General features: G+C 37.2%; 1 protein-coding gene across 5 annotated transcripts in view; it reads right to left on the minus strand.

Annotated features, from left to right (window-relative positions):
* LOC135195049 (serine/threonine-protein kinase N-like) overlaps positions 1-27,500 on the minus strand; it is a 665,525-nt gene that overhangs the window by 586,234 nt on the left and 51,791 nt on the right. For 4 of the 5 annotated variants that reach the window (XM_064221389.1, XM_064221391.1, XM_064221388.1 and 1 more), the window contains exon 2: positions 20,933-21,043. The exons of the other annotated variant lie outside the window; for it this stretch is intronic. In XM_064221389.1, the coding sequence (XP_064077459.1) occupies positions 20,933-21,043 (111 nt within the window). The remainder of the gene's footprint in view (positions 1-20,932; positions 21,044-27,500) is intronic. 5 annotated transcript variants of the gene reach the window in all.

The raw sequence follows: 27,500 nt of genomic DNA on the forward strand, positions 1-27,500 counted from the left end.
AACAAGCATGATCAGCCAAATGGTCTACGCTTATTGAGACGTTATCACACGACCTTCAGGTCTTTCTCTTTGGCTCCAATTAGTAGCATGTGGAGACCATATTGTAGAGCAATAGTACAAGATTAAGTAGTCAAACTCCCAAGGCGTTGACCGATACTGATTTCTCTCACGGAAAATTCTCGGTATCCACGGCGTCTGTTGATGACTACCCTCTTTGAATTTGTCTTGGAGGTGGCCAAGTTACCCCCGGACAGGTCGGTCTTCTATTTAAGGATTTATTGCAATTGCATTTCAGATCGTATCAAAATATGACAAAAATTTCATGTCTTTTCACTGCACCTTTGTCTTCATCATCACATACGTGTTTAACTTTGCGCCCATTCAAGATTGCCTTCTTTTACTAAACCAGAGGATAAACTATAGCTACTACTTTTTTCGTTTTAAAACTTACCGGTTTTCTCGACTTTCATAGATCAAAGACACAGAAAACGTCAGTGAACAAAGCTATTAGCTTTGCAGGCTGCCATCAATATAATTTATAACAAAGAATCAAACCGAAAATTGTACTTTACAGGACCTCTGATGTGACGGGTTGAATTGAAGTGATACCTGGATCATTCGACTTAGAGGTGTAAGGGATTTACGCCACCTCCATTTCAAAGTAAAGTAACAATTACTCTTATCTCAATACGGGTTCAGTGCTCTAACACTCGCACATCTCTCCTTTCACGGTATTAATTCTGAATCATCTCTCTTCCCCTTTGACTGCAGCCACTTGGAGGTACTGGAATCGAAGGCACACCTGCCTGAGGAAGGGATTGACCGTGCCATATTGAACTGGCCACATGGTGATTCGACCACGAGGGTTTGGGGTCGCTAAAGGACAGACAACCCCGCCATCTGCCCAGATGCCAGCGAATTTTCTCCAAGCAGATAAAAGGCGCCCACTCACTGAAGACTTTCCTAAGCAATTTCATACCAGCAGAACTGCACGCTTCGCACCAGGGCTACCCCGACCCCCCTTCCTCTTGAGACGGCTATTGGCAGCCTATGTATTCTTGTTGATGTGCCAATATGCCAATGCAATCACTTTCCCATCGCCACCTCAAGGTAAACAACTCGACTCTCTGATCCAGGTCAAGTGCAAGGTTACAAAGGTTAACGTAGTCAGTCAATCTCATTCTTCAACTTATATTTCCTTTCATTGTCCTATGCGAGACCTGTATTTCCGTTATGTTCTCCGCACTGATTTCGGTCACTGTTATAGCATGACTTATTCATACTGTATCCTTTTGTGCTGTGAGGTATTAGCATTGGTGTTAGTTACCAGCTAAAAAGAATTCCATCAGGAAGTAAGGTAACTGCTTTCGAGTCATTAATCCTTCCCATAATTTCTTCACTCTAAGTGACCAGTAACGTAACTTTCCCCCAACCCCTTGTAATCGCTCAGTTATGTATCTGCTCCCCTTGTGTGATTAATAATATAAGATTTATACCTGTGAGATAAGAGTACTCAGCGCCTTACATAAATTGCCTCAACCCCCTATCACGTTTGCAACGCACCCTCACACATATCAAAAACGTTATCGTTAGGCCCCGTCCACACGGTCGAGCTTTGATCGACGAACTTTGTCCGATGTGACGTCAGAAGCAGGAAAAGTCAGACCCTTACCCACTATTTCTCCGTTTCTGACGTCACATCGAACAAAGTTAGTTGAGCAAAGCTCGACCGTGTGGACGGGGCCTTACAGACATGCTATTTTCGTTGCGGAGAAACAGCGGGAAGTCAGAACTTTACCACAGTTTCTCCACTTCTGACGTCACATCGAACAAAGTTCGTCGAGCAAAGCTCGGCCGTGTGGACGCGGCCAGACATGCTATTTTTGTTGCTGTGGATTCTGGAATCCCACCTCATGTTGCTATGGGTTTCTCCCTCTCCTTTACATCTCCATCCTACCACGTGCCTGGCCACCTATTCATTTGCTTCAAAATCTGATTTATAATCAATTACCTTTGTGTTATGGGGCCCTGACGTCCCCCTTAAAACCCATAAGTATTATCAATCCTCTTACTATGATTGTTTAGGTAAATATAATTAATTAAGCCAACCCTTAGATTTTGCATATTCAATGCTCACTCTGAAACAGGCCATCAACCTCATTTTTATCTTTGTGATTGTCCCTTCATGATCAAGGCACTAGTGAATTGAGGTAATTACCCAGAACAGTTGCGCCTTATCTAGGGATGATCCTTAAAAGAGGAAAAACCTAAATCTAGCCTTAAAGCTCCCATGGGTCCACCCATCCATTTTTTCTGAGATGAATGGCAAAGTGATCTAGTTCCTACCCTGAGTAACACCATATTGGTTAGTTGACTTGAAGCAGTAGAAATGTCAGGTGTTTACAATACCTTTTCTTATTATCTTTTCAGAGCTTAAAAAGTTAGATTACTTGATATATGCCAATACGTCTTTGGGGGATAGCTTTCTTATTAGGATTTCAGTGCTGGGCAGGAAATGGCACGTTTGAAATGTTGTAATGCCATTACCATCAACTATTGTCATTCTTAAAAGACGTATTTTTAAAATTAATTTTATAATGTTACAATAAACATTACAGAGAAGTGGTCAGATCTTGCTGTTGGAAGACATTCTGAGAGATTTCCTTTTCAATCATTTTTGGCGCATCAATACTTTGTATTGTCGGGAGGTAGTTACCGCTGATGCCAGGTCACAGAATGCAGTTAAGACTATCTTGTAGAAGAGGTTTGATCTTGAATACATAGTTGACTAAAGAAATGATGATGAGCCATTTACTTTTGAGGGCACCAACACCACGTTTCACTTACTAATGATTGCGTGCCTATGAGAAAAGTTTTGGGTCATTTCCCAAATTCTCTCTCTACTTTGATTCCAGATTTGAGGAAATTTATAAAACTGGCTAATAAGCCATTTACATATACGAAGTGGTGAATGGTGTAGAAGGTTTTTCCACGGAGGCTCATTCATGATCTAGCAGTAAAGGTATTAATGCTGCAGTTCCGTAAGGGATGTTTTTCTCTGGACCCACCCTTTTGTACTGTAAATAGCCTAATGTTCATACGCACTAGATATAATATATATACACCCCATTTTGCCATTCAGTAACGAAAATTTCGATAAAGAAACAGGCAAGGATGCCTTTTTCTCGCTCTTCTACGAGTTTCGTTTTCGTTTTCTTTCCATCGCCTGTCCACTCTTTGCAGAAACGATCCGTCGACCTCCAAATTCCAAAATCAATTAGAAACCGCAGTAGGGCAAGAAGGAAGCTGATAAAAGGGGTCAACGAGAGAAAGTTGCTCTCAGTCCGGGTCAGACCTACCTCCAAATGCAAGTCTCTAGAGCGCCTTACATACGCAGAGCTCACCCCTTGTCCCTGCCCTTGTAGTATTCACGTGATGCTCAGAATCAGGACCATAACTTCCGACATTGAGGTGGATTCCCTTCCTTCTACTCGACGCCTAATATGGAGCGGAACCAGAAATCAAAACGGTAAAGTACAGGTTTAGTCGGCAGAGAATTTTCTCTTTTTCTGTATTTATTTCTTTATTTTTCTATGTCTAGTGATTTCTTGTCATCTCCCCACAGCTGAGCCCTTGTTCTAAAAAGCTAATCTTATTTAAGCGCTGAGATTCTCTTGTCTGTGATGCTTAGAGATTTCCTGACATTTCGCCCGTTAAATATAATCTCGGCCTTAAGCCGTAACTTTGTTTATAAACTGGACTCCATAAGACCTTCCTTTTGGTAAAGCCAGATGTATGTAACCCGTTGTACAGTCCTTCGAGCCCTAGATTTACAGAAATAAATAAATAAATGTATATATATATATATATATATATATATATATATATATATATATATATATATATATATACACACACACACATTTAAAACAAACATTCTAACAAAAGATCCTCTCAACAATCGCAATCACACAATTATAATTAATTTTTCCTGTAAAAATAAAAAGTTGCATCCTCTTTGAAGATGAGCAAACCTTCACTATGATAATAACACGACAATAAAATAATTTGGCCCTTCAGTTAAAGGCTCACTGAATCTAAAACCTTGAACCTTACCGTACAGAATGCTGCCTCTGTATTCAATGTTCCTATCCATTCTTTTTTGAAATGGTTTTTGCTTTATCTGGTTTATGATTTCGAATTTTACTTTTTTCATTTGTCCCTTTAGTTTCAATTGATGACAACTCCCTTTCATTTTCTTATTTTTCCCTATTGTTCAACCGGACAGCTGTTCATCCCCGTTCTCTTTTTAATCTTGACAACGCACTTACTCATCGGCATTACTTATCCTGTTCCTTCCAATCCTATTTTCTCCTCACCTTTTTCACTTACTACGTCGTTGCGGTTTCTTCGTGTCAGGGTAACCATCAAGAAATTGAGCAATTACACTTTCAGCCATACGGCTTCGTCATTTGGCGGCGTCCTAAGGCCGGTACCATGAAACGGCAAACACTGACTGCTGTCAATAGCAAAAGGAACTGTCCTCACTAACAAAAATTTGCATTAAAACGCTACTTTTAACTGCTCAACAATGGGCGTTATCTGTGATATCGAAAATCCCGTTAGAAAACCAAAAGCCGACTTTTTTTTCCAAAATAAGTAGGCTGAATATCAAAATTTCGGCAAATCAAAATGCTAACGACAATGTGTACAATATGAGTATACCATGAACAGCTAAAAGTACACAAAAAAACAAACACTATTCACTTCTTTATTGCTGTTCCAGTTATACAGTTATATTGTTGAATAGCCTACTTAAACACGTGAAAGCCAAATGCTTTATTATTTATTATTTTTTTGGCAACAAAAAAATAATAATAATAGCAACAAAATAGTTAGCACTCGCAGCCCATATATATATATATTTATATATATATAATATATATATAATATTATATATATATTAATATATATTATATATAATTATATATAGATATATATAAGATATAGATATAGATATAGTAGATATAGATATAGATATAGATATAGGAATATATATAAAGATATAGATAAGATATAGATAGATATAATATATTATATATAATATAATACTTATATATATATGAATATAATAATATATATAATATTATATAATAAAAGGAGCCCATAAAAACACCAAATGTAGAGAGAAAAGTTACTATATTTCAGAGACTGCTGTCTCTCTCTTCAGGTATATGAATGAGAAAAGTTTACAGAAAAGGTGGTATTTATACCAAGAGATTCGTCCACAAGTAAGCCAATTTAGGTCACTCACGCTGGTAATCTTCCTTTAATCTTCTTAAGCGTTGGTTGAATGAACACTGCGTCGACGATGTCCGATGTCCAATTCCCTTTTGAGATGTTCATTACCTGCTTCTCTTTTATTAAGGCCGATTCCATCATTTGACTCTTGTACCGGCAGTTGCTGCTATAAATTACACGTGACATATTCCAGTTTATTCTATGGTTATGTTCATTTATATGGTTGAAAATAGCCGAGTTCTGTTGTCCATACCTAACTGACCGTTTGTGTTGTATTAATCTCTGGGGAAGTGATTTACCTGTAAATCCGATGTAAGATTGGTCACAGTCCTGGCATGGGATCTCATATACCCCAGAGTCTTTGGGCGATGTCTTTTGTTGGACGTTAATCAGGGATTTGGCTAGGTATTTGGGTAGGTAAAATGCAAAAGGGTTGGATTTCCCAAGGTGAGTTACTCTCAACGTCTCCAGGTGGGGAAATTTTTATTTTATTGTTGGGTGTCTCTGGTCGTTTAGGTCGGTAGAAAATTACGTTTGCTTTTTGAATTGCTTTCTCAATTATATGGTCAGGATACTTTAAAGATGAAAGTTGCTTGCGAATTAGTTCAAATTCTTTTTCCAGGAAATCTGGGGAACAAATTCGTAAGGCTCTTAAGAATAGGTTGCTAGCTAGACCTATCTTGATAGTATTGTCATGATAGCTAAAGTAGTGAATATATGAAAGTGAGAACGTTGGTTTTCTGTATATGGTAAATTTGTATTCTGTCGTGTCTCTGATTATTAAAACATCAAGAAAAGGAATTTTGTTGTGTGTTTCCCATTCAACTTTAAATTTGATGCTGGGCACTAATGCGTTTAATTTTGAGAGGAATTCATTAAAATTACCCCACTTATTATCCCAAAATGTTAGTATGTCATCCACGTATCTCATCCACAGCATGTTTTTGGGTTTTATTGCATTTATTACTGTAGTTCAAAGTATTCCATGTACAGATTGGGCTAAAATAGGACTTAAAGGACTACCCATACTACACCCGAATTTTGCTTGTAGAATGATTCCCCGAATGAAAAATACGTTATTAGATGCACATAATTCAACTAACTTTATTATTTTGTCAAGTGCCAAAGGGAAATGATCTGAATAGGGGGATAATTTTTCCCTTAAAAACTGAAGAACGTCCTGTACTGGTACTTTTGTGAATAGGGAGTCTACGTCAAGGCTTAAAAGTTTTATGTTGTGAAGTGGTATATGTGCTTCTCTGAATTTGTGACAAAAGTCTTCCGAATGTTTGATGTGACTGGGAGAAAAAGTGCCTAAAAAAGGAGAAAGGAGGCCAGCTAACCATTTAGAAATTTTGTAATTGAAAGCTCCGGCGCATGAAACGATGGGTCTGAATGGAAGATTGTCTTTGTGAGTTTTGGGAAGACCATAAAAGTAGGGTAATTTAGGATTAATAAATGCAATAAAACCCAAAAACATGCTGTGGATGAGATACGTGGATGACATACTAACATTTTGGGATAATAAGTGGGGTAATTTTAATGAATTCCTCTCAAAATTAAACGCATTAGTGCCCAGCATCAAATTTAAAGTTGAATGGGAAACAGACAACAAAATTCCTTTTCTTGATGTTTTAATAATCAGAAACACACGACAGAATGCAAATTTACCCTATATACAGGAAACCCACGTTTCATCACTTTTCATAATATTCACTACTTTAGCTATCATGACAATACTATCAAGATAGGTCTAGCTAGCAACCTATTCTTAAGAGCCTTACGAATTTGTTCCCCAGATTTCCTGGAAAAAGAATTTGAACTAATTCGCAAGCAACTTTCATCTTTAAAGTATCCCTGACCAATATAATGAGAAAGCAATTCAAAAAGCAAACGTAATTTTCTACCGACCCCCTAAAGACAAGACCAGAGACACACCCAACAATAAAATAAAAATTCCCCACCTGGAGACGATTAAGAGAGTAACTCACACCCTTGGGAAATCCAACCCTTTGATTTACCTACCCAAATACCTTAGCCAAATCCCTGATTAACGTCCAACAAAAGACATCGCCCAAAGACTCTGGGGTATATGAGATCCCATGCCAGGACTGTGACCAATCTTACATCGGATTACAGGTAAATCACTTCCCCAGAGATTAATACAAAACCACAAACGGTCAGTTAGGTATGGACAACAGAACTCGGCTATTTTCAACCATATAAATGAAACATAACCATAGAATAAACTGGAATATGTCACGTGTAATTTATAGCAGCAACTGCCGGTACAAGAGTCAAATGATGGAATCGGCCTTAATAAAAGAGAGAAGCAGGTAATGAACATCTCAAAAGGGAATTGGACATCGGACATCGTCGACGCAGTGTTCATTCAACCAACGCTTAAGAAGATTAAAGGAAGATTACCACGCGGGGGTGACCTAAATTGGCTTACTTGTGGACGAATCTCTTGGTATAAATACCACCTTTTCTGTAAACTTTTCTCATTCATATACCTGAAGAGAGAGACAGCAGTCTCTGAAATATAGTACTTTTCTCTCTACATTTTGGTGTTTTTATGGGCTCCTTTTATTAGATGGAATTCTGTTGTTACGAACACTTTTACCAGTCATATAGTATATATATATATATATATATATCTATATATATATATTATATATATATATAATCATATATATTTTTTATAATTTTTCGGATTTCAAGTTTGTTTGTATTTTAAGTTGTTCCTTTGATTCTCTTAAATTTGCAATCATTGTGCAACTTTGTTATTTAACTTTATAAAGCCTTCTTGTAATTCATATTATTCCATTTGTACAGCCAAAGAGCTGTAATGAAGACATCACGAAACGTCGGCAATTAAACATGGCCCATTTTAGCAATTCTTTATGTATTTTCCGGCTGTGGCCACCGCTGTTTGGATATAATAAAAATATTTTCAATATAAGAGTGTGTGTGTGTGTGTGTGTGTGTGATGTGTTGGTGGTGGGTTGTGTGTGTTGGTGTGTGTGTGTGTTGGGGGTTTGTGTGTGTGTGTGTGTGTATCCTTTTCAATCCTAAGACGAAAGATACACAACTCAGTCGAGCACAACATTTGGAAAATATTTTTATAGTTAAAATATGCTCCACAGTAATACAAAAACGCGAATAACGAGGGTTTTCAAATTAAACAAGATAAAATGTTAAAAGTCTGTGTCCATGTTCTGTGGACTTGGTCACTAAAAAACTGACCACAGAAAATAAACGAAAGCTTAAACAATGGTTTTGGTACTATATATATATATAGATATATATATATATATATATATATATATATATATATATATATATATTACACAATACATACACGTATTCAACTGTATTACCACACAGAGAAAATGAAAAATGTGATTGTTAAAATGCGCAACAGTATCGTCTAACAATGGACCTCTTCTTAGAGCGTTTATTAATGACAAGGCCCGTAGGCGGATGACACACACACACATATATAATATATATATAAAAACATCAATAGTAATTATCATAAAACAAGTTTTTACTATTTTACTAACTATTTTACTACTGAAGCCCAGAACTAATTAATTGCCTTGTTCACGGATATTAAATATCCAATTCTGTAGTTTCATTAAGAACACAGTCAGTTCCTTCATCGCTTTCTTAGTTCAAAGAAAGCATAATCATGACAAACTTAAAAATGCATCAAAGATTCACGCCAATTTTTTTGTAACTCACTCTTCCTCTTTGAGTTATCATCATCATCATCATCTACTTGTTTTGGACGCTTTAAGAAAACGATAAAGCGATTAGGGCATAATTATAATCACAGCCGATGTGTAATTAACCTACCACACCACTTGCCATTAAGGAAATACGATCCTCATAAGGATGAAAATATTTTGCTGAAGGTACAATGTAATGACTTTATTATGAAGGAATGTTTTTTTCTTATTTATTCATTCCTTCCTAATTGTTATACACCGACAAAATACCTTTTATGTGTGAAGGAAGGCTTTCCTGCCGGCCAAAGAACAATTTTCAAGGTCTTTTCGCATAATGACATTTTTTTTTACTGTTATAAAAAAAATCAGTTTGCAAAAAAGAAAAAAAATAAACTCTATGGAAAAAGCAAATCACTCAGCAGTTCATATGTGATATACGTGAATAAATAGTGACTTTTTTTTTCGTTAAGAGGCCAGTTGCACAATTCCCCTACTATTACGTCCATATTCTTTGTTATCAATAAAGTTATTTTTTAAAGAAGAAGAAGAAGAAGAGAGAGAGAGAGAGAAGAGAGAGAGAGAGAGAGAGAGAGAGAGAGAGAGAGAGTGGAGAGAGAGAGAGAGAGAGAGAGAGAGAGAGAGAGAGAGAGAGAGAGAGAGAGAGAGAGAGAGAGCAGCTGATCTGTCTAACGAAATAGGTTGTTGCCAAGAAAAGCACTGGGGCTTCTCCACCATTCCACTATTCAAGACAGGGAATTGAAGTGGTTGGACAGCAAGAATACTTTATACAGCAAATAAAGGAGACAACAGTACACGGATCTGATGGGGGAACTGGGACAAAGCGCCACAGCTGCACTAAGAAATAATACATTGAGGTTGGGTAGCAAGACTGAAGAAAAGACGATGTTTAATTCTGGAGGATTTTCAGGGTATAGGGCTCCTTATCCATTTCCATGCTGAAAGGACGTCAACAAGACAAGGTATATAGTTTTGAAAGAGTATCCACTACCAAGTAGGCGGCCTATCTATGCCGGTCAGATCTGGCAGTATAGCCTCAAATACCTACTAAAGACTGAATCCACTCAGGAGGAGGATGTCATTCCCCAAGGATACATTCACATTCCTCATGTTCTTCTCCAATCAATACCGTCTAAAAAGCCTGGGAAAGAAGAGGCACATCACATGATCAATCTGATTCGTAAAGAAGGGAGGTAACAAGTCACGGGAAGCAAGGGCGTGACAAGGACTAGATCCTGGCAGCTGAGATGAGGCGGTCTGGCGGGAGAGCCTTGTGTGTGGTCAATTGTATTAAGCTATACTCTAAATATCACATTGTGATTATCACCGTGCGAACATCCACATGTATTAAGATTATATTTAACAACCTAAGACTTCATAACACAGGATGATAAAACAACTGCGTATTCCACAAATAAACAAACGTGTGAATGGGTGTGTATAGCGTATACGCAAATTAAGATACCGTTTTCATAGTCCAAAGCCGTCAAAATCCTAACACACAGAGGTGAAGCTCAAGACAACGGCAAACCCTTCTTGTTGAACAATCATTCTTGCTAGGCTTTGGAATATCTACCAACACCACCACCACCATCAGATTTATTTGAAGTCTATAAAACTACGCCCAGCCGTCAAGGTCTCGGCCACTTCATACATCACTAGGTTCTATTGTGACTGCGCATTAGCTGCTTGTATCCCTATCTAATAAGAGAGAGAGAGAGAGACACATTTTCCCTTACTCTCGATCTCTATATACTGGTGTAACCATAAGTTACAAAATATACGCAATACCAGACAAGGAGTTACCCACTGTCCGTATCTTTGTCTGGGAATGGCTGGCCCAGCACGATAGAAACTTATTTATTCCCAAGTATATACAGGTTTCTGCGTACATAAAAGTAGAATTACATTTCTGACACTTAACGATGGCTTAGTTTTGCAAAAAAAATATGGCAAACAGAAAGTTGTAAGAGATTAAGAGCATTCTCGCTTGCATATTACAGTTGAAAATAACAAAATTACTTGATATACAACATATCCTCAGTGTATATGCATCATCATCGCCTCTTCCCTGAGCTCATCGGAGATGCCTGGGCCTTCCAATTCTCCTGGCGTCCACAAGGGCAAGTTGGCACGACCAAACAATAATCTCCCAAGGGCCCTTCGAAGTCATGTCCAAGCCATCTTCATTATCACCTCAACGACATAAAGGACTTCCATAACATGAACTGTAGTATCATTTATCCTACCATCTTACTCCTAAAATTCTTCTTAAAGCTTTACTCTCGAATCGCCAAAATCTTTTACAGTTCCATTGTCATGCCATGAATCATTTTCGCATAGCAATACAGACAGTATTCGACTTACGTTTCCTGCTGTTTTGTATGCAATTTCGGTCCCTTTTATTTCCATATCTTAGTCATCTTGCCCTGTTTTGGTTTGATTTTTTAGTCTTTCACTGAATCCGAAATCAATGGAATCTGTACTGGATATAATTGTTCCTAAATATTTCATCAAAGATTCGACGTCATTACTCCTTTTGTGTTATTTCATCCCTCTGCTCATAGCTTTCCCCATAAAGTTTCCCCACATTATAGTCCCATCGCTCTTAGATATACGATGCATTCTACTGAACAGGCTTTATAAATCTTACGGTGTATGCCTGACCAAAACACCGGCATTTGCGTATTCTGAGTGTCACAATTCTATCATTAGCCAATCTACAAAAAAAAACAATAAATAAATAAAATAAAAAAAAAATAAATAAAAAAAAGGGACGGCAAACTATAGCGTGAAAATTAACTTGACAAGACCCTACCAACATTAACCAGAAGTTTCATCAAGACCCATTCTTTCGAGCCAAAGGTCTCCTTGCTTCAATCTGGAGGAGTGGTTTTCTGAAGCTCACATTGAAAAAAAAAATGGACTTACTGAACAAGGTTAAATATTTCTCTTTTGAAAGCGAAAAAAAATGACAAGCTACGATGCTGTCTCTTTATTCACAAAGGTTGACATAGAAGTCACACTGAATTTTTAAATTGAAAGTTGGTTGACTTTGAAAATGTATTATCTTTACGATCAAATGTAACAGCAGACCTTCAGAATATTTTAAAACAATTACATTGTAATACCATAGGCTTAGGTATGTTGACATTTTTTCTATCTGTAGATATTTTGACCAACTGAACTCTTTATAACCCTCCATACAATTTCAGAGTTCAGCCTCATACCCCATCGACTACGTATACCGTTCACTGACCTGATCCATGTCACGATTAGGACCAAAGGCAGCTTCATTTCTCAAACATGGTGAATTTACTACACCTCACAAGTGTTGCAGTTGAACAATCTTGTTGTCCAAATCAACAACCACACCACTTGTCTACACTAAAAGTAACTGTGGACCAGAATACTATCTCAAGGAACTCCACTTTATACACTAAAAGTAACTGTGGACTAGAATACTATCTCAAGGAATTCGACACAACAGAATAGGTCTAGGTTCGTTTAAGATTCCATCAACAGTAACTCACTGCTTCCTACCTGTAAGGAAATCTTGTCGTAGTCCTGAAACATATCCATCCCCTCCCAGAAACACTTACCATGGTTCTACTGCAAATGGCAAGTCAAATTTACAAAAGCATCACTGCTTCCTATTTATATGTACGTATTCAAGAGTAACCGTCTCTCCTGATAAAAGAATTCAATCAAAGGTTGAGGGGTTTTGTCACCGTTTCGGTTGGGAATGTAGAGGTAACGTCTTCACAGGAACACACCAGTCAAAAATGGGGGTCAGCATTAGGTATGAGCACATTCCTTATGTATCCAGAAGTCTAATGTACCGTCAGCCAAGGTGCTCTATCTGGATCCTTGTTCTGCACACATACTACATGGGGGTATGTAGTGAAAGGCTGACCACGACTAATAAACGAGTTCATTCCCACGCATAATACGTTACATACAGGAAAAAGGTATGAATAAATAATGCACTTTACCAAGGGGAAAAAAAAAAAAAAAAAAAAAAAAAAAAAAAAAAAAAAAAAAAAAAAATTAAAAAAAAAAAAAACAAAAAAAAAAAAAAAAATATATATATATATATATATATATATATATATATATATATATATATATATATAATATATATATATAATATTATATATGTTATGTATAAGTATACTCCTAATGTTTGTTGGGACTGGCACTGGAGGTCACTCGTTACGTGCTGAGAAGAAAAAAATGATTTAACTTTGACGGTCAAAAGTATGGAATATCCAAAATCATCAAGTCCTCCCCCCAGCCTACGTACTGCATTACAAAAAACCACTAACTATGCAAGCACACTGAACGAACGTTAATTTATTACATTATCGATATATTTGAAAATCGTATCAACTGTATCACTACATTTAATTTCTTCCATCGAATCTTTCAAAACGCACCTATTAAGTATGTATACAGTATGTCGTAGAGGCTGGCTCTAGTGGGAGTTGACCTTCGGGCGACGAATACAAGTCCATATATATATATACCAAATTCTATGCAGCATACAGACCTACATACATATCTATATGTATATATATAAATACACACAAGACACATGTATACCCCACACATGTATTAATACTGCACATAAAACGCAGTCCAAGCGCAGGTGTGCTGCTAACCATTTAGGTGGCTACCGTGCGACCAACAACACCTGCCCCCCCCCCCTCCCCCCATGGGGACGCAAACCCCCCCAATCCCATGTTCCCACCCGTATCACACCCTTCACGGCCAGTGAGCACATATCCATGCACGTCATCACTGAATACGTTGGAGCCGACAATATCTTTCACATCCCATTTCACTAACTCAGTAAAATAATAGTAAAGGCTTATGAAGTGTGTAAACACACGCAATAGATATATCTATCTATCTATCTATCTATTACATATGATAAAAGCTGTATCCTCTGGGGATGGGGCGGGTCTCAACAAAATGAAGGATACGATGGAACAATAATGATCATCGCCAAACCAATATTTCATCTACTATTGTCGTGGATGAAAACCCTCAGCGGAAAACATCCACATCTCAGAAAGATACAAGAAACAGTCTATAATAAATGCACAGTATACAAACATGCCGACAGGCTTATCAATACAAAGGATCATCTTACACAAATACAGAAAGACATTTTTGTTTACAACGGTCCGTCTTCAAAGCTTAAGAGGGGGGCCTCTTTCAGTTCTCAGCATGCCTCTGGGATGAGTTTGCTAACCCCATGTCTCGTTTTGGCCTTGGTGCAGCCCACCACAGTGGTCTAACCACCTTATACATAATTCTTTTCTCAGTCCAGCCCAAGCACCGAACTCCAACAGCCTCTTCTAGTTGGGGCGGAGAGCGTTCCAACACCTGCACTGAGTAGGAATCATTCATTTAAAAATCGTACATTACAATGTCACTTATCTCTCAGTAAATCAATTTATAAATATTTATTATTCATTAAGGGATCAACAAATGATAACGAGATCTTGGCGCTTTACCATCGCTATTATACCGCACCAACATTTGGCCAAATAAAACGTCCAAATGGAAAATTTTTCAGACGCCCAAATCCGAATGGGAGAAGTGGTTGTTTGAATAATCGGATCTCTTTTACAAACACAACGAATGCAATGTAGATCAGATTCTTCAATTCTCTTTGAATTCAGTCATCCATAATTATTGCTTTGATCATGGTCATAACACATGCAGTCGATCGCAGTCCTCTTCACTTGTGACTTAACATTTAACAGTTTCCAAAAAAGGTCTTTTTCCAACATTTAACAGTTTCGACCAAAGTTCTCTTTTTCCAAAGTTGATACGCCGTAATGCTACAGCAGTACTCGTCTCTTTCCCTATTATTTTATTTGTCTTAATGCGGCCGCTTGTTTGGGATGAAGCTTTGATATCAATCTTGCTGAGGAATGGCATCGTTATTTTCTTTACCACACACACATGTATTATGTCGGTTCCAGTCGTTTGGCCAAATCCAGCTGATTTTAAATTGACGTGAAAATAAATTAACATATATTTCTTAGGAAAGTGAAACTAAATTAACATGGACGTATAGACATACTAAACTACGAAATTATTTTTTACAGAAATTGTAACATAATTTTGAACGAACTGGGAGAGAAAATATATTTTACGACTAAAAAAATCCTATATAAACGCAAAAAGATACTTTACAGGGAAAGGAAAATGAAATCCCCTTATAGAAAACGAAGGTACTACAAAACATGTTACAGGAACAGAAGAGAAAATAGAAGTCAGTAAAGAATAACTTATCTATATAGAACTTCACTATGGCGTAGCAAAAAACCGACAAAATGATTGCATAGGTATCTATATGAAAGAACCTTAGTACATATACCAGAAAATAAAATCCTCCAAGAAAAGCAAGTCATATTCCAGTTACTTCAGATTTGAACAAGAAATAACATTTGAATTAAATCCTGAGATTTTCATCGTTTGTTTAGTACACTTTAATACACGCATCTTTCAAATGGGACCATTCTGATTAAAGCATATCAGCTCTTCAAATAAGCCACAACCCCTTAACAAAGATGCAATTCACCCAAAGAGAGAGAGAGAGAGAGAGAGAAGAGAGGAGAGAGAGAGAGAGAGAGAGAGAGAGAGAGAGAGAGAAGAGAGAAACGTATCATGGATTTTTAAAGCAGCAAAAGATCTATATCTACTTAGCGTAACTGACAATAAAACACTCCATTTATACAAAGATAACGAACGGACACAAACAACATACATGAAAAGTGAGAATAATCATCATATCTTAAGAGAAAAATAATCACTATCTCACTCAAGTCCGAAAAAAAAAGGGCAGCGATAAAAAAGGCTTCATCACTGAGGCCCAAACAGCAAAGTCGCTCAACATTTTTCCAAGTGACGGCGTTAGTGATGATCGCATTAGGTCAGATCGCGACGACAGAATGAAAGAGCAGAACAAACGACGAGGGAAGGGAGCAGCCAAAGCACCATGTATAGATCACCCTTCCCAACTGCGTCTGACTATTCTATTATTTTTCGTGACGTGGCGACCAAAACTTCAAGGTTAAATGTGTAGTTTATTGGATGACAACACTAGTTACAGCTACAACATTGCCACTGGGATAAAGTTCATATACATACATACACACACACATATATAAATGTTCATAAGCAAGACAAGCGACAGTCATTTTTGTCTTCTTTGCAATTAGGGGCAAAAATGGCATGGTCCAAACATGTAGCTTTTGGATGACGCGACTATGCGTTACTTAGCTCATTTGCTTTACATGAATGGGGGACACGATAATAAGGACGAGTCAGGACATACGGTTAAAAAAAAACTTTAAGCATGGAGAACAAAAATCTTTGCATGTCGCTTATGAAGGTATTAAAAAAAAGCCTAAATGAAAATAACCATCTTTTAAATTCGTAATATTAACAAGATGTTAGACTAATAAATTGCAATTACTTATTAACACGTGGTCAAGGTTATGAAGTCATTTTTCAATGGTATAACCAGTTTCTGACTAAAATTATGAGGTCACTCTTTATTGAGGGAGTTACCACACTGTTAGATATCACGCACAAAAAATTCATCTAAAATTTAACAGAGACTTATGGGGCTTACACGTGTTGTCTAAACTCAACTCAACGAAGTGCCGTGTCTTGGACGTTGGCGGTCATTTGCCTCCACCTCTCTTTATCTCTGTATTAGATGATTTACAGTGTCATCTCCATGTCTCCCACCAGGCTGTCCAGGTATTTTGCTCTTTGTCTACCTCTCATTCTCCTCCCCTCTACTCTTCCAGTAAGGCACAAATGCTCTATCTTCTCACTTCTTATTATAGGTCCAACAAAATTCATTTGTCTCTTCCTTATTTCTTGCTAAAGCCTCCTCATCTGTCATTCTATCTGTCCATGATATTCTCAGCATTCTTCTACAAAACCATATCTCCGCTGCATTCAACTTCGCTTTCAATTCCCTGGTAATTGTCCAGCTCTCTGATCCATACACGAGGGTGGACCAAACATACGTTTTCAGAGCTCTTGTTCTAGTTTCAGTTCCAATTTTGTTATTTGTTACAAGGTTTTTCATATTCTTAAAAGAGTTTTTAGCTATCAGAATCCTCCTCTCACTATCTTGTCTAAACACAAAAGGAAAATAAATACAATCCAGGTCAATCAACTAATTCTCATAGAGAAATGAATCAAGTAGTCACGCAATTTATCTGATCATCGAGGTCTGACATCCTAAGTAACAAAATATATTTAGTAACAGAGACATATACATTATTACATAATATGTTGTATAAGTAACATTTATAAATCCTTCACGATATTCGCCAACTTGTGAAGCGCACCGGAAGTCCTTGGCACATCCCATCCTGGTGATATACTAATTCACAATTATTAACAGTTAAATACACACCAGTTATGTAACTACTTATTGCATGATCTTCATCATTGTCAACGATCAAAAATCATGAAAATTTTTTTTAATATGTAATCATATCCCATGCCCAACATTCAGTTTAAGAGACGTACCCGTAAAATGAACCCTGCCAAGCAAAACTTCATGATAATGTAGAAGTTTACTGAAGGTCAAGCAAAACAGGCAGTTCTTCAACTGGATTCCACTTGAGGAATACGGTACTGTTCGAATTCCCGTCTAAAAGTCATCTTCCTTAAAAAGAATCCTTGGCTGTATTTCTGAGCAGCCCACTGGACACACACAATCGAAAACTGTGATGAATGACATAGCCACAGTGGGAACAATTTAACCAACGGGCAAGTATCAATAAAACAGATGATTACCCACAAACGAATAATAAAAAAAAAGTCGGAAAAATTGCAGTGATCATTTCGTAAAACCAGGCCACATCATCTCCATTTACCCGGTCATTACATTCACTTTGATACAAACATATAACTTCGATCTGTCCGATCGATTCCAAATTGCCAATCAAATCACTAGCTCCCTCTCCCTCGTCCGAATCCCTCACATTCCGCACAGGCGCAAATAAAGACAAGGTCGCCGTCAAATTTCCAGCCAATCAAATTGCAGGAGAGGGTGTGGCCAGTCGCCACCACTATTCATAATTGGCTGAAAAGGAGAGGACACGTCAACGAGGCAGTCACTCATCCTCCAACACCCCTCCCCCTTTTCCCTGGGTCCCAAGGGTTAATAGCCTTCCCCTGCCAGCCTTGACTCCAAGAAGTTTCCTCGACTCGTCGGACCCAGCCTCCCCAGTCCCCAAGAGTTTTGTCTTCCCATGCCAGTTCCCCTACGCATCCTCCTCACCATACTGCTTTCCACCCCCCCCCCCCCCACCACCCCGCCCCTTTCCCACCAACTCGCATTTCCTGGTAGTTGTGACAAAAGATAACTTACACTCAATGAAGAGATCATATCCTCACCCTATTACTCCCGGGAGCTTCCAAGGATATTCACTCCCTACAAGCTCCCAAATTCCTCATGAGGTTTCTTTCCTCTACTGAGGGAGGCTCCAGCCACCCCCAAACCCCCGGCGTTCTACCAATCCCTGATTTTTCCCATAGTTACAGCAGGTGGCGAAGACCGCAGTGACCGCCTCCAAAAATATGCACAGATGCGTGTCCCTCTCCTCGAAAGGATTCACTGCAATGCAGACATATATACTAAAACAGATCTATAGAATAATGCGTATGGAAGTTTCCACGGATTCAAGCCAGTGCTATCATTAAGCTCATACTAGAACAAAAACATCACGTTCTAGATATGCGCGAACAGAAGAAATCATTCATACTACGCTACTGAAAAATATGGCAGGAAACGTTGTTAAAACAGCTATTTACTCTGACCATTGCATCATCCTGTACGTGTAAGAGAACATTCTCCCGCCTATCTTGGGAAGTTTGACCAGGACTTCGATGGGATCATCAACGATTGCCAACTACGGCGCAATCAACAGGTCACACTGCGGCACAATCAGGACCCACTGAGACAACAATGCAATTGTGCGAGTGCTGATTTGAGATTTCACCGAGTGATGAATAAATGTTAAATGCTTTCCCCGCGGGAAGTATGGCGTCCCAAAAGGGCCAATGACACAAGGCAGGTAAACAATTTAAACAATTTGGCAATAACTCGACTCTGATATCTTTTGATATTACCCCAATCTAATTAACGACTACAAGGGCTGCGAAGGGTTAAAAACAACACCACTGAACATCAACATCGTAACACCGGGAAAAACACAGTTGGATGAAAACAAAATTACAAATGGTAACAGATTTAACCAGTTGCCAAACAATGCAGTCCAAGTCATTTATATCAGGTACAAACAATATATGATAGCAGTTTGTCTTTCATAAAAGTAGAAAAGATGTTAGCTAAGCCCACTAAATCAGCACGGGCTCTTGCACCTTGGGCTTTATTTATGAAGGAAAGGAAGAACACCATTTCTCCGACCACCTCTCCAAGTACTTCCTGCACATTTCGAGTTACTGAACAAACAAACAGGTTATTCCTTAAACAAAAGGTTATTCCTCAAACAAAAGGTTATTCCTCAGCATAAACAGCAGTCATTTTTCTCCCGACTTTTCCTACTTGGCAACCAAAGCGAGCAGTATAAATCAACTTAATTACACATTAACTTTGCCCAAAACAAAATAACGGCCGACTTCTTGAAAGTTTCAGGTTTGACTTAACCAATTATTCTTTTTCTTCATTCCACGCTTGTGATTTTATGGCTAATGAACCCGATTAGCAAATGTCCGGTCCAGACGGCTAAAACGCTCTGCAAAAATACAGTAACTGTAAGCAGACTTCTCAAACACCACTCCACATTAACGAACACCAATTACAAAAACAAAAGGATATAAACAACACTAAATTATAAGAGTCCATCATCTTAATAACTGACAGACACGGCAGGGGATAATTATATATATATATATAGCACTGAGCACATTATTTTTACATATAGCAAAAATCTTATGTCAATACGATTACATTGAGTAAACACCACATTTTTAAGGCATGCTATAATGATTATAAAAGATACCAAATAACTTTTCCCTTGGTACACAGATTATGAATAAAAACACTTTGACAATAAACATTATAAGGGAACGATATGAAGATGACGACACTTTCAGAAAAGCGTCTTCATGGGACTGTGTTCGGATGACGATTTAAGACATCCTTCGTTCTCTTAACCAACCCGCTCCCAAAAAGCTTTACCTGACAGATATGACACTGGAAAATTTCAGGAGAAACCTTTCAAACTGTATTATCAAATTTCATATTTTCAAACTCAATGCAACAAAATTCAGGCAGCTCAAATCTAAAAATTCGAAATATTAAGACTATCAGCGACCAAAAGCATCAATACAAAGCCAAATTGCGTCCATAAAAGCTGGTACAGCGGCAGAGCACAATGCGGATACTATTCAACTACTATAAAAGGAATATATAAATACGCATGTACATACTACATATACATGTATATATATTACACAATAAAATGTAATATTGAAGCAAGAGCAAAAAATAAGTCTACTATCCGAAGATCTATCAAACTACCCAGCAAACCAACTCCAGTGTCAACTGAAGGAATGCTTCAATAATTCCAAAGGCTTCGACGGCCACCTACAGCCCCCCATACGCATGTATATACATACATACATACATATACATGTATATATATTACACAACAAAATGTAATATTGAAGCATGAGCAAAAAATAGTCTACTATCCGAAGATCTACCAAACTACCCAGCAAACCAACTCCTCCAGTGTCAACTGAAGGAATGCTTCAATAATTCGACGGCCACCTACAGAACCCACTACGAGGCGACCCACCTTATGGTGATTATTCGTGTGGTTATTGCCCTTGTGTCTCGAGAGCAGAGAAACGCACTGCTTCCGAAAGGAAGGAGTGTCGGCGAACGTCTGTCGCACGGCATCGTTCCTCTGAGCGAGATGGCATGCAGGACGGGAAGAGAGAGAGAGAGAAATCGTTGTTGATTTATGGGTGTTAGTCAACAAATATGTGATACGTGATTAGAGCGAAAATAAATATTATATAACAAAACATATGGGTGATTTGTAATGGTAAACAAACGTGATATATACACACAGGGGTGGCTCTCACACAAGAAACAAAAGAAAAAATATATACGTATATACATATATTATATAATAAAAGCACAAGAGATTATCTGTTGTCAGATAATTATGTGATAAATGGCTACTGTATATTTTATACATGCATACATACATACATATAATATATATATATATTTATAATAATATATATATAATAAATATATAGATATATATACATATAATATATATAATATATATAGATATATATATATATATATATATATATATATATATATAATATTATATATATATATATATATATGATATATATATATTTAACAACAAAAACACAGGGGAATTTCTGCGCTGGTAAACAATATATGGTACAATAATCAATAACCTGTAGTATTTATTTGGTTATAACAAAAATTATATAGTATATATTTGATATTTCATCACAAAAACACCGGGGATGAATTATTGTAACTAAAGTAAAAGGAGATATTAGAAAACTATAACACAAGGGACAATATTATGAACAAAAGGGCAAAATTATTGCACACATGACTAACATGTAAAAAAAAAAAAAATACGATACCAAAAAGAGGGGAATAATGAGGGTTTTAGTTGAAAACTGAAAATCATTCCTAATTGAATATTGACAGAGGGGAAAATGTGAGCGTTAGAGAATATAAATATGGAAAGGACTGCAAAAATGTGATCACCAGAACGGAAATTATAAAAAATATGACAAAAACTCATAAATTAAAAAACAAAGCATACAAAAGTACAGGAAGCAGTAAAATGATGTTAAGATCATGTTATTAAAAAAATCTGGTGGTGACAAATTAATTTCAAATTTGTCAAAGTTAAAATAATGACAGTATTGCGTTTAAAATTAACGTGAGGCGGGCACCAAATGTGATGAAAATGTAATAGCTATGTCCTCAAGAAAAATGTTGGACGATTACTCAATATACAACAAACATTAACTCAATATACAAAAAATAGAGCAGATAGAAAAAATAACACAAAAATGAACTGGCATGGAGCAAGGAACCTCTTTAAAAAATAAAATAAAAGTAAAATACTTGGAATCACAGTTAACATCTTGTGGAGGACAACCCCTCTAAGGAAAAATATACATACATAATTTCATATATGTTTATATATATATATATATATATATATATATATATATATATATATATATATATATATGTGTGTGTGTGTGTGTGTGTATATACATACACACACATATATAGGTATATTATATATATATATATATATATATATATATATATATATATATAATCAAGCCCTTGAAAATATATACTGTTTTTAGTGCAACCAGTACTTTCTAAAATATATTTCTTACTAAGCAAAGAGTATGTTTTTCAGTAAATTCAATATGCTTTATTTAGTCGGATTATGGGTATGTTGCAACCTCGTAACTAATCGCAATAAAAACGGCCCATGAAACTCTTTTAGCCGGCCGTAGTGGCCTGCCTTGTTACGGAGCCAGACGGACGATCATGGAACTTTGACTTTCAATAAAAACTACTGTGGTTAGAGGGCTGCAATTTGGTATGTTTGATGATTGGAGGATGGATGATCAACTTGCCAATTTGTAGCACTCTAGTCTCAGTAGTTTTTTATACCTGAAAGCGGACAGAAAAAGTGTGGAAAGAGACAAAAACTGCTTACTGAATCAGCGCTGGTCTTACCTTGCGTGTATGCATGTGTCAAGTATACCAAGAAGTGTTTTCAAGATGAAAAATAAAACCATTTCTAAATGCAAACTAGCCCATTCCTACTTCGTCAGGTATCATCCCTGTACGGCAACCACACAAATATCTATATTCAATCAAATAAAAAATAATCGTCAATTAACAAGTGAAGCATTAAACAAAACAAGAGACGTAGGGGAAAGAACCCCTACAAAACTGATAACTAAAACTCCCCTACCAATTTAATCAAATAAGAACACTATACCTTGCAAAAGCATAAAATGAAGCCTTCTAGTATAAGGGGTAACGGGGGGAGGGGGGTGGGATTGTCCAATGCAAATAATTCTGAAAACCAATCGAAATTATATTTCCAAAACACGTTAAGCATTTCCGGGTACACACAATTCCTCTAAAATTAATAACACGCAGAAAACTCCGTCAATTCCGAAAATGCCATCATCCTTCTAAAATTCCTCATCATCATCACAATTAATAAAAAAGGAAGACATATAACTGTCCATACCATAAAAAGGAGGCACATTTTAACTAGCAAAGCATCTGTCGTTACAAGGGTTAACTGTAAGCGCGAACCGTAGTCGTCGTCCTCCATAAAAATATTACAAGACAAGTTACAAGTAATTTTAATGTCTTTGCGTCTTGTCACGGCAGAAACCACTTTCAGGTTCTTAACTGTGTGTGGCTTCCTCGTCCTTTCTATTTGTTCTTTTCACACTTTCCTCTCTTACAATTCCTGGGGATCTTCTTCATCGTTTACGCTACTAGGTATAATTGTAATTAACATAAACAAACATGCATATATATATATATATAATATATAATATATATATATATACACACACATATGTTTACACACACACACAAGCATATATATATATAATATTATATACTATATATATATATATATATATATATATATATATATATATATATATAATACACATAAATATTTATATATACATATACACGTATATATATACATAAAATTCAAGAAAAACTTCGCATAACACTCGGATAGACATATATTCTCATATATTCAGACTTGACGAACAATACAAACAGATAGTAAAAGCTCTTCCTCAATCAGCGGGTTAGTTCTGTACTTGGATGGGTGACCATAAATGGATTCCTCAGGCCTTTGGCACTTATTCTCCCTTGCCTATAAACAGAGATGGGGCTGGCGATCTCATCCCTACATCCATATTAGGATCGGAAGGGTAATACCTTCTGAATCAAGAACACATAAGAGAGGTTGCGCGAATGGTTATCCCCGAGCATCGTTAACAGTCAATATTAGGCAAAACGTGACAAAAGACCAATAGGTCTCACTTTGGGACAAAAAGCCTTAACTATGTCCTTAACTGGGTGTCGGTGCGTGATTTACTACCAATCTCATTCACCGAATGACTAACACCTACCAAGAGCTAAACAAAATCCTTTGTATTATTCCACCTAACTTCACTTAGTCACCTTTTTCGCCCTTTTTTTCTTGCAAAAGCCGAAAGGAACGAATCTACTACACTGCACACCTGTGAAGAAAGTGATTTGTATTTTCGATATGAAACCTATTTTGAAAATATAAATTTTAAAAATCTCAATGTTCACATCTTTTGACAAGGTTGTAAAAGCATGAAATCTGTTTGGCTCATACAACATAACTTTTTTAACATTTGAACAAAATACTATCCTTTAAACTTTGAAACACTTTAAAAACTGTTTCTTCTCAAAACAAAAACACTTCCTTACAAAAGGCTCATAACTTTGAAACTGAACTCTCTGTTTTCAGAAACACACACAATCAAACACTTTTTTAAAGTAATTTAAACCATTTTAAAACTATAGTTCCTAAATTCTGTAACTGGGAAAAAATTATAAACCTTCTGTAAACTAGAATCTAGTTATTGTTTCTTTTTACTTATAGGTATAACATATACGCACTATAAGCCCATTCTTTTTTTTTTCCAAAACGTAAAAACCGTTTTTTCCAAACTAAAAGTGTTCAGATTCTTCTGAGGTAAAAACCAGAACCTTTGCTAGGAAGCTACTGCCGAAGGCATCCGATAGTAAGTACTCTTGTACTAGCAACTGGGGTTGAAACGGAGACGCTACCGTCCACAATGGAACAATGGAGGCGTTTTCGTTTGTTTACTAACCGCAACACACACCTGGTGAAACTCGTACCGTCTCTGTCTGTCTGTCTGTCTCTTATTCGTACCAACTGCCTGCAAACTCTTTATCCTACATATCACCCATTTTACAAACATACATAAACGATTTATCCTGCATACCACCCGCATCTTACAAACAAGCTTAAACGATTTATTCTACATACCCCCCATTTTACAAGCAAACTGCAAACTATTTACCCTACATATCACCCATTTAACAAATATACATAAACATATATATATATATATATATATATATATATATATATATATATATTATATATATATATATATATATATATATATATATATATATATATATATATATATATATATATATATGTGATTCCATTTTGCTAAATAAATGCATTGACAGTGTATCAGTCAAAATGAATGCGTGAGAATCAATCCAATTTTCGAAAACTGCCAACAACATATTGGCAAAATTCACATGGCAATATCTCAATTACGGAGGCAATATTCAACCTTCAAACAATATGACCCTTTGGGGACTAACGTTTGATGGGAACTTCATCGAAAACTTTGGCCCAATTTGGACAATAAACTGGTTTTATCAGTCAAAAGGACGCGATTAATCACGTTTACTGATGTTTTGCCTGCTGGTGATTGATACACAAGGAGATCAAGTTGCCTGTCCAAATGACCTTAGCATGAGGCCAAAGTGCTGGCATAAGCACACACATCCCTGGACCTCATTTGAGTACCTCTCCATCAATTACTAGGATATAAATAGATTAAAAAACCTTACCGTTCCCTGGTTTCATCTGAGAGAGAGAGAGAGAGAGAGAGAGAATGTGCCATCTAGAGGTCGTTTTCAAAATGAAATAAAATTCCTAAAGGTAAATTCCTTGCCTGAACGATCTGCTTATTCTCTATACGCTCAAATCATGACCAATGGATTTTAATGAAACTTTTGGAAACAAATCTAAGGTAACCACCTTCAGCTACGTAATTACTTTCCAGCTGTAACTGATGATTTGCCAATTAATCTTTATTCCAATAAAATATGGAAGGAATAATGGGTTCAGGCTCCAGAGTCAATAGACCAAAAACAGAAATTATTATTATCATTTCTTCTATTAATACTAATAGTAGTTTGTTAAGCATGCTAAATCGTGTCCAAAGTGATAAAAAAAACAAAAACAAAAGCAAGATAGTGTTCGTAAAATAAAAATGAGTGTACAAAATATATCAACAAGCGAAATCTAGAACAGAAAAATGCCTTCAAGATAACAATGAAGATTTTTTTTACGCTGATATAAGGGTGCATAAGACGTAATAACAAGTAACCCCCAGCCCCACCCCGACCTCCTTGTTCAATTTGACGGCAAAGACGTTAAAAGACGATCGCAGAGTCCCGTCGACGTAAAACAGAGACGTGTACACGTTATGTATTTGCCGACGACTGTTTCCGGTCGGGGTCAAATAGTCAACAAGAGATACGATGTCAGTAGTGCGGACGTCAGATAAGATCAGAAGCATTTCATCTAGAAAACGTGGAGATAAGGCCAAAGGGAAAGAGATGAGCAAGAGAAAAGGAGGAAGATGATCTTGTGCTCAAGAGAAGGAGAAGGAGAAGGAGAAGGGGAAGAGGAGGGACGGGGAATGAGAGAGGGGGGTGAAAACGAGGAAGGGGGAAAGGTGACTTGGAGTAGTAAACGGGATAGAGCAAGACAGGTGTTTAGTGATCGAGAATAATACCAAAATAAAAGACAAACTCAATACCGCCCTTCGGTGGAGAGTGAAAAGGCACCTGCAAGTTCTTCTTCCCGTTTCGTTTTCTTGCCAAAGATGAAAACATTTACCGTCAAAGTCCCACTACTCGAGACTCAAGACGTCGCCTCCAGCAAACCCCATCTACTTTAAGGTATCGACTATGGGCGAGAAAGGCAGATGCATATGACTGGTGGAGAGAGGAGAGGGGAGATACATCCATCTGGTACAGGAGGGGAGGTGACATCCAAAGAACAACGACGTCAGTCGGAAGGGAACGGACTGTACAACAAGTCTTCCGGCGGAGGGAAGATGTGAAGGGATAAAGAAGTTACATGATGATGATGAGTGGAAGAAAGGACAAGAAAACAAGGGGAGAAGGGCCCGAAACAGGACCAGCCCAAAACAGCGAAGGGGGTAGTCATGGAGGGAGAAGTATAGCCTACAGCTGGAGAGCGCGGGGGGGGGGGGGGGGAAGGGCAAAGTTTTTCTAAGATACAAAATCGGGGGATAAGGTCTACCTACTCTCTAGCAGCACCGAGCAAAATAAAATGCTTGAGAGGGTGGGGGGGGGGGGGGGGGGGGGGGGGTGGGGGGGGGGGGGGGGGGGCGGAATTTTCTAAGATCCAAATGTTGAAACGACTCCCTTTATGGTTCAGACCGCTCCCTCAC

Source organism: Macrobrachium nipponense, chromosome 15 (assembly GCF_015104395.2).
Source record: "Macrobrachium nipponense isolate FS-2020 chromosome 15, ASM1510439v2, whole genome shotgun sequence".
NCBI lineage: Eukaryota > Metazoa > Arthropoda > Malacostraca > Decapoda > Palaemonidae > Macrobrachium > Macrobrachium nipponense.